The following is an 8,690-nucleotide window of genomic DNA, read 5'->3' on the forward strand; positions in this document are numbered from 1 at the left end:
TATTCATTAGGCAGAATTATAAAATTTAATTAGATGTTCTTAGTTTCCCATTTTTTATAAAAAGATCCTGGATTTTGGTTCCACTGGACAATGAAGTTGAGCAGTGCATTTTTAAACATATTTTCAAATTACAGTGTAAGCCATTGCCTTGTGATACTGTAACACATGTTCTGTTATAGTAGAAAAATGGAAATTATTCCTTTAAAATAAGTTTGAATGCTTAAAACATGCTTTTGGCTTATCTAGACCCCTCAGCTCTTCTGTTCAGAGATGCCACTCTCTTGGTTACAAGAAAATTCACTCTAGTATATGAAATCTATGCTGATGCTGAATTACACAGTAAAACTAAGAAATATATCATGAATGTTCTTTTCTAATGTTTGGGTTTTTTTAGGGACCAGAGCTGCTCAGCAAATATATTGGAGCAAGTGAGCAAGCAGTTCGAGATATCTTTAACAGGTTGGCTTTGTTTGTATTTGCTTCACATCTTTTGAGCCACCAATCCTGTCCCAGTCAATGTCCTTTGATTTATGAAGGTTAACATTTGTTAGTGCTAATGGAGTAAAATCTTTTGGAGCTTTCTGAAAATCCATAGTTGACAGATTCAATTCTGCTTAAACAAAAAAAAAACAAAAAAAAAAAAAAAAAAAAAAAAAGAAAAGAAAATATTTAAACAAATCTTTATTTGTGATGTTATCAATGAATTTTTTTGGTTGAAGCTCCAAGAAATAATTTGGTTGTCCTAGGAGAGACACGGCACCAGATCACAGAAGCATCTGAAATAATTAGTTGTGCCAAACCAGATGTTCAGATCTTGGCAAGTTCAAGTTGACCGTGATTATTTAAGAACTGAGCATTTCGGCTCAGATCAGGAGCGCACTTTTGAAGCTGAACTCCCAGTTCTCTCCATTTACAGCACATTGGTTCACATCACAGAACTGTCTCAGAAAACACATGCTGAATTCCTTTCAGATGATTCCAGGAGACGGTCAAGTGTGCTCCAACTAGTAATAAACACTCAGTACATAGGATCATACTAGACTTGGTATTGAGGTCCTCGGTGCCAGTTGTTTTATTTTTACAAATCTGCCCTTACTCACCCTCAGTGCTCACTAATGTAAACGTATCCTACATAGCCTTTGCTTCTCGTGTAGTTTACAGTGTAGGCAGTCTTTGTGTTAGGTGTACGTAAGCCAAGACCTCATCTGCAGCGATTGGATTTTGGAGCTTTCATGTATATTAACAGGGCAGTTGAGTACTTCAGAAATTATTGAGTGCAAGGTATGTCATAAAAATGAGCAGTGATTCCATTGCAGTTCAATTCTTCAGAACCTCTTAATTTCTTCAGAAAACAAACTTCTTTTTTGTTCTCTTGCTAAGATAACTGTTCACTGATGCAAAAAGCGATTACCTTTAATATTTCTAAGCAGTTTTGCCCATGACCCAAACTTAAACAGAATGTAAACATTGCCTTTTTTTTTCCTTTTAGAGCTCAGGCAGCTAAGCCTTGTATCGTTTTTTTTGATGAGTTTGATTCTATTGCTCCTCGCCGAGGTCATGACAACACAGGAGTTACAGACCGAGTGGTTAACCAATTGTTGACTCAGTTAGATGGTGTGGAAGGTTTACAAGGTAATAATTCATCCGTGTACTCCTTTTTATGCAAAAGTTTAGCAGATGTTAATGATATTTTTCTGCACTTTCCGAAGGGGTTTATGTGCTAGCTGCTACTAGTCGCCCAGATTTGATTGACCCTGCTTTGTTAAGGCCAGGCCGACTGGATAAGTGCCTGTACTGTCCACCTCCTGATCAGGTGAGGAAACAAAACATTTTACATGAGAAACAAGGGGAAAAAAAATCAAAGTAATGGGCTTTATTCTCCTTTTCTTTATATCTAGTGGCATTTCAAACCTGAACAAAGCAGACTTGATTGCCCAGCTCCAGTTATACAACAGTATAAATTCACTGATTTTAGTGTCAATGTGTTCGCATAAAACTGGGGAAAGACAAGGCTATTTACCACAGTCTTCAGGATCAAATCACGTTCCTGTGGATACAGCTGATTTTTAAAAAAAGGAAACTAGTCTGCAGAAAGAAAGTGGATACAGGGTAGTGTTTGTCATGTTCCACGTCTTTCTCTGAACTATGAGTCCAGTGGATCTGCCATTTGCTTGAAGTGATGAACCATAGCCATTCCCAACCCAACTCGTGAATTATCTGAAGTTTTCAGAGCAGTTTTATTCTGAATCCAGTTGATCCCACTCTCCTTCACCTACATTTAATTTGGAATATTCAAGCTCTTTTGCAGTCAGATGTGTCACTAGTTAGGAAAGGAATGATTCCCACTGATTTTTAATGGCATTTGGATCAGGCCTTTCAGGCTGTACAATGTGTGTCTTTGCTTCCTGATTTTATGAAAAAAAAAAAAATAGTGCTGTTCATTTTCAGATTAGTTGGCACATTTAACAAATACCATACAATTTCATTCTGAAACACACATGAAGAAGATGATCCTGTCCCTTAAGAACACAGATATATTCTCTTTTCCTTTTTTTTTTTTTTAATAAAAATCTTCTGATTTAGAATATGATCATTCAGGTAAACAGAAGTTTTTCACTTTTGTCATACTTCTCTTTGCAAAAGGACATATGAGTAGCAGGATTCACCTTCATATTTTCATATATTTCATATATAAAAATCCCAGATACTAACTGGATATTTAGAGAAAGATATTTCTCTGTATACAGCATTTGGTACAATTTCTATTAGACTCTTCAAGAAAATGTAAAAAAGTGTATGCCGATATTTTAAAGATCAATTACTGTACAGTATGTCCTATATGTACTGTTATTAGGGTAGTATCGTCTTTAAAAAAGGTCCTTCCTCCCTCAGATAGGAAATTGCTTGTGACAGGGCCAAAGCACTATCTAGCAATCAGGACACGGAAAATAACAGGTTGCTTTACTGACATTTTTTTTTTCTCCCTTTTTACAGAATTCACGCTATGAAATCTTAAAAGCTCTCAGTCATTCTCTGTCCTTGGCAAATGATGTGGACTTTCAGGATCTGGCAGCAAAAACAGAATGGTTCACAGGGGCTGACCTAAAAGCTTTATTGTACAATGCCCAGTTAGAGGCAATCCATACTAATTTAGGTTCAGGTTTAACACAGGTAAATAAAACTGATACAAAAGAAGTCTCTCCTCTTTTTATTTTGATGTTGATATGTTTAAAAGGGTTAATTTTATCCATGATTTTTTAGCAAAATTATGTTTAATAACATTTAGTTTTCCTGTATTTGTATACAGAGGATTAAAATCTTAATATATTTGCAGAAAAATGCAAGAATAATGTAACAAATTAGTTTAAATACTTCTTAAACACAAGGATTTTTTTCATTTTATGATAGCTGTTTAATGTTAAATAGATTTATGTCAGCCAAATCTGTTTATCATTGTTATGAGGAATGACTGACAGATCAATAGGAGGGATCCCACTCAGAGTTTCTTAGGAGCAGCTAGCAAATTCAGTTTTGAGGTGGCACATTTTGGATGATAGAGGAAGCAAGGAATTGCTAGGTTTTGTGGAGTCGTTCCAACAGATTGAGTTTGATCTGAGGTCAGGAGAGAAGTGGAGAGAGGATGGTGATATCTGAAGTGGCCTGCTCTGGCTCACCTTCCAGGCACCAGCTAATACTTGCACTTGCAAAGTACAGGATCCCACCCTTGGTTTATACCCCTTATGTGACTGACAGGTCCTCTCCTCGCCTCTCTTCAGCCACCTCATCTCACATTTTTAATGCCTGTCTTCTGGTTCTAGCTGGGAAGGGGCAGGCATGGCTTCCACTACTTGGAGGTCAAAGGGAAGGATTGGGTCAGGGGTACAAAAGCAAGGAGACCTCTTGGGTTCTTTTTGTCCCCACTGTTACCAAGGGATGGGGCTCTGAGGATGCAACTCTTAGTATTGGGAGAGATCTCCAGCATATCTTCCCTAACAGTCCCTTCACTTGCAGCATCAGTAAGCAGGTAGTTGTAAGGATACCTGATGATTATCCATCATTAGAGGAGGCCATTGGCTAAAGCAGTGGTCTCCGGAGTCGTGTGCACCCACCCCAGGGGGTGCACAAGACAATCCACTGAGGTGCAGGAAGAAAATATTAGAACTTCAATAGTACATGTATATAAATTACAAATAAATGAATATGCATATATTTGGTGGAGCGTGCTCAGAAATTTTTTACTGATAGGGGTGTACAATCGAAAAGGTTTGCAGACACCAGCCTAAAGCAACAACTGTGATTTCCACATCAGCACTTAAAATGTGTTGACTGACTAAAGCTGAGTACAGCAGTTAGGCACTGTAGAAGTAGACTCTCCACAATCTCCTAGAGCACTTGACACAAGATACTAAATTGCCTGAAGGGAATGGTTGAGACAGAAACGATACAGTTCTACAACAGAAAACGTACATGAAGTTTCCCAACACTTGCTGTTGCTGAGTGAGTGAGACAGTTCAAAGCAAACAAATAAAACCTTAAGATTGTCTCCTCAAATTATTTTTCTAGCATGCTGACAGAAAGTTCTGCTTAAAGGCATTGGATTTTCTTTGCAAAATATTTGGAAATATACTCCCAGGGAAAGACAGGTTACTAGAATCAAATGTAAATCAATACTTTCATTTGCACTGTATATGAAGTTTTTTAATATATTTCAGATTGCAATTAGTTATGAGTTAACGCTTCTGATGTTCTGTTCTTTGGCACAGGATTTTGGTTCAAGTTCTGATAGTGACTTCAGTCTTTCTTCCATGGTTTTTCTAAACCACAGCAGTGGCTCAGATGATTCAGCAATAGATGGAGAAGCAGGGCTAGAGCAATCTCTTATTTCTTTAGACATGTCTGACTTGCTTCCTGAAGATCCAAGGTCCAACATGTATCGTCTTTATTTTGGAAGCTCTTATGAATCAGAGCTGGGAAATGGAACTCCTTCAGAACTGGTAAATTACTTGCTTAATATTTTGAATTTTCTAAATATTATCAGTTGTGAAGCAGAAAGACTGAACTAGGCAAATGATATGGTTTTATAAATATTATGTCTGCTTCGTCCTTCAAACTGTCTTCAGCCTATACCTTGTGGTCCACGGTGGGGAAGAAGATGGAAGGATGTGATCTGACAAAATACAATATGGACTTCTCTGCAACTTTGCAGGACTTTAAAATCAAAATCTCAAAATACTGCTTAATACCTTATAGTCAAGCAAACTGCATTCATACTAGGTCTTACCGTCTGGTCTAATGGCTTGTGCCTTCCAAAGTTTAATACTAAAACAGTTTTTGACTTTTTGGTGGTTTTGTTTTTTGGTTTTTTTTTTAACTTAGTTTTATTACTAAACAATGACCACCCAGCTTTCAAGAATTAAGTCATAATCTTAAGAATCAACAAACATTTTTCAGTTTCCAGTAGAGTGTGCATTAATGGAATAACCTGACCATGGGATTGTGTAAACAACAGAAGTAAACCTTAGCTTCCATCATTGCTCTTAAGAAGGAGAATTCCTGTTGTTGCAGTATCACATTGCACAGAAAGCAGCACATTCTCTGGCTAGCTTGCAGATAGGGATGTGCTTGTTGGCTACCTGGCACCTGCACAGTGATCAGCTGGCCAGCTCGCCTCGCTTGGCTGCTGGGTAAGGGAAACAGAATATGCTGCCTCTGAGCTCCGTATGCTGAACAGGTGACTTCAGAGTCTGCATGTGATCCATGGGACGTTAATTTTCAAGATCTGTGGTAGAGTTGCTGTTACAGGTTAGTTATCAAAGTTGTTAGGCTATTGTTTTAAAAACTGTCTTGCATTGATTCTTAAAGCCAAAAATAACTTATCTTGACATTGGAGAACTAATTACTGACTGCTAAGGTACTTTTGTATGTTTTATCTTGCATTATAGATGATAGTGTTCCATTAATGTATCTTTAGAGACTTCAATTTTCCTCTAACTGTAAAAGTTTTTCAGCAAGGCTACACGGACTTTGATCTCTTAAAGCTGTTGAACTTGAAAGTTCACACTTATCAAGTGCACAGAGAATTTGGAGGTGATGAATATTTAAGTTATGAGTCGCTCCAAAGCTAACTACATAAACTTGCCCGGATTTCAGAACCACTGATTTTCATATGTAAATAAAACAATGGACTTGTTAGACCTTTATTCTTTTTGAGATAGGCCATTGCAAAAATATTTAGACCTTTTCTAAAGATGCAACGCTTTATTTTCAAATTTGTACTCTCCCCTCAAACCCCATGGCAAATTAACCTAAACTTTCTGTTCAAAAAGTTGTGTGTGATATATTTTTAAGAGAAAGTACTCTTTTTGCCAGTGGGGGCAAGCTTATACTGAATTAAATTTGTAGGCTAAATCTTAATGGTGGAGTTGCTCTTTTGGGTCCATAATGTGTTAATGTATTTCTCCTTGTGGTCAATTTAGAGCTCTTTGTGTTTGTCTGGACCAAACTCCATAACTCATGATTTTACCAGCGTGACTCAGAGAGACACAGCATCATCACAGCCTTCAATGCTTAGAGCAGCTTCGCAAGAAGACTCCCTGGAAAATAACCAGGAGCAGCAAGTAGAGCACCTGAGGACAGAAATCAGTGCTATCAAAGCCAATTACAGAAGCAAGAATGGAGTACGGCAGCTTTTTCAATCATTTAGTCTTAACACTTTTCTATTGTTTTCCCACACTTCTTGGTATTCCAATAAATAATTTCTGTAATAATATTAAATATAGTGTAACAAAAATAGCAAAGATAAATGATACCTAGTTCGAGGAGAAATAAGCCAGATGTTAACATTCATATAACTAAATATTTTTTTCTGTGTTATTAATACTGGGGGGGGGCGGGGAGTTGTGATTGTATTTATAATACATTTGTCTGTACATGTAATGAGGAAGTTCCAGAGTTACTGATATTCATGGCACTATGTCTTTGTTTCTGTGGTGATTTTTCACTCTCTGTTCATGGCTCTGTTTTCAAGGAGGACAGCACCCTTAATCAGTCAGTGCTTGCCAAGAACACTTTAATTATTACCCAGTCCCATCTGATGACTGCACTTGAGGGTATAAGACCATCCATTAGCCAAGATGACTGGAAGAATTTTACTGAACTGTAAGTGCTAAATTTTTTTTTGTAGTTGTGTATTCAGTGGAGATTTGGCCTTTTCACATTTCTTATTCATCAGAAACACAATAGTTATTTAATGTGGGGAATGTCAGAGTTGTATAGTTCTGACAGCAATTTTTTTCAGAAATATTAAATTACATACAAAATATTTTACCACTACATTGCCTTTTATTGTTTTTATTAATGTACAATGTAGAAATTCTAATCCCAGACCAGAAAACCCTTGTATTATGTTCAGAGCTGCACCAGTACAAAGAGGCACCGATTCTCTGAGACTTAGAGCAGGTCTTTCCTGCTCCCACGGAGTAGTAGCCCCTCGTCTTTTCAGATTGCTGGGTTTTGACTCTCTGTAGTGGTCTTTGTAGCTGCTGTGTTCGAGAAGAGGCAATAATCTGCAGAAAAGGAGAATGTGTCTCTTTAGACTTGGAAAAGACTGGAGTTAAAAAGCTGGAAACTGGCATCAGAATGTTCTGTGATCTCACCAGCGGCTTCTTCTGACATGAAGATTGTTAGGAGTTGTCTTCCTCAGCTGACACATAGATAAGCAGGTCTTACAGCAGGGGAACAAGGGAAGAAAGGGACAGGAAAGGAGGAGAGTGAGAGATGCTTCCCAGGAGTCTATACTACCCTGCCCACTTCTCTTCCTTGTTCCACTTCCCCCCCCATCCCCGCAGCCCCAAAAAGTGAAAATAAAAAATAATAAAAAAAGAGGAAGCAGTGCAGAAGGCTCTCTGAGTTAGGTTTGTGGATGAAAACTCCTCCAGGTCCCCAGGTCTGAGGAGACAGGCACTCTTCATTTCCATAAAAATACACATAAACATCTGTATGTGTATCTGAAGAGGCAAATGCAAACAAAGGCATTTCATAAGAATTTGCTAATATCTTTTTCTGTTTCCAGGTACGATAATTTTCAGAATCCCAAGAAGAGGAAAGGACAAGTTGGTTCAACATTCAGACCAGGACAAAAAATGACTCTAGCTTAGTAACTTGTATTTGCTCGTAATTGCTAAACTGTAATTGGAAATGACAAATGTGATTAAATCAGAGTATTTATATTCATATGGATTTGTTAATGCAGCAGTTGAAGATAAGTTTCTTTTAAACTTACATGCTGTAAAATTATGTCACATTTTATTTTGAAGAAAATTGTCTTCCTTCAGATTGATATTAAATTTTTGAGAGAACATTGGTTACGTTCTGTCCAGTTGTTTATCACATAAAATTTAAAATTTTGCTTTTTATGAATATAGTTGCCAAAACCTAACAATGATTTCCTATCCCTGTTTATTTCCTCACAACAAATAGATTCTGCTTGAATAAACTGTAATATCTAATGGTGGAAATGTTTTTAAACAATTCTATAAAGCTGTTCTCTAGTGGTCTTTGGAGAGGTGTTCGAGAAGGTTGGTACTTGATATGTTTATTGGTAGGCAACTAATCTAATACTTCCAGAACAACTATAGCAAAAAAAAAAAAATTAAGACAAACCAAAATTTTTTTCAACAAGGCCAAGTGCC

The 8,690-nt window shown here is 37.2% G+C and overlaps 1 protein-coding gene across 12 annotated transcripts in view; it reads left to right on the forward strand.

The window, feature by feature from the left end:
* The window catches only part of PEX1 (peroxisomal biogenesis factor 1), a 28,396-nt gene extending 20,039 nt beyond the window's left edge, over positions 1-8,357 (forward strand). For 8 of the 12 annotated variants that reach the window (XM_082318447.1, XM_082318451.1, XM_082318453.1 and 5 more), the window contains 8 exons: positions 395-459; positions 1,490-1,632; positions 1,710-1,813; positions 2,995-3,171; positions 4,764-4,994; positions 6,477-6,677; positions 7,028-7,158; positions 8,072-8,357. In XM_082318447.1, coding sequence (XP_082174573.1) covers positions 395-459; positions 1,490-1,632; positions 1,710-1,813; positions 2,995-3,171; positions 4,764-4,994; positions 6,477-6,677; positions 7,028-7,158; positions 8,072-8,156 — 1,137 coding nt within the window. In that variant the 3' untranslated portion in view covers positions 8,157-8,357. Of the gene's footprint in view, positions 1-394; positions 460-1,489; positions 1,633-1,709; positions 1,814-2,994; positions 3,172-4,763; positions 5,803-6,476; positions 6,678-7,027; positions 7,159-8,071 lie in introns of those variants that run through there. The other 4 variants (XR_014228890.1, XR_014228891.1, XM_082318448.1 and 1 more) reach the window with 4 other exon arrangements.
* Positions 8,358-8,690: the final 333 nt, after the last annotated feature.

Source organism: Platalea leucorodia, assembly GCF_965183815.1.
Source record: "Platalea leucorodia genome assembly, chromosome: 1".
NCBI classification, from domain to species: Eukaryota; Metazoa; Chordata; class Aves; order Pelecaniformes; family Threskiornithidae; genus Platalea; species Platalea leucorodia.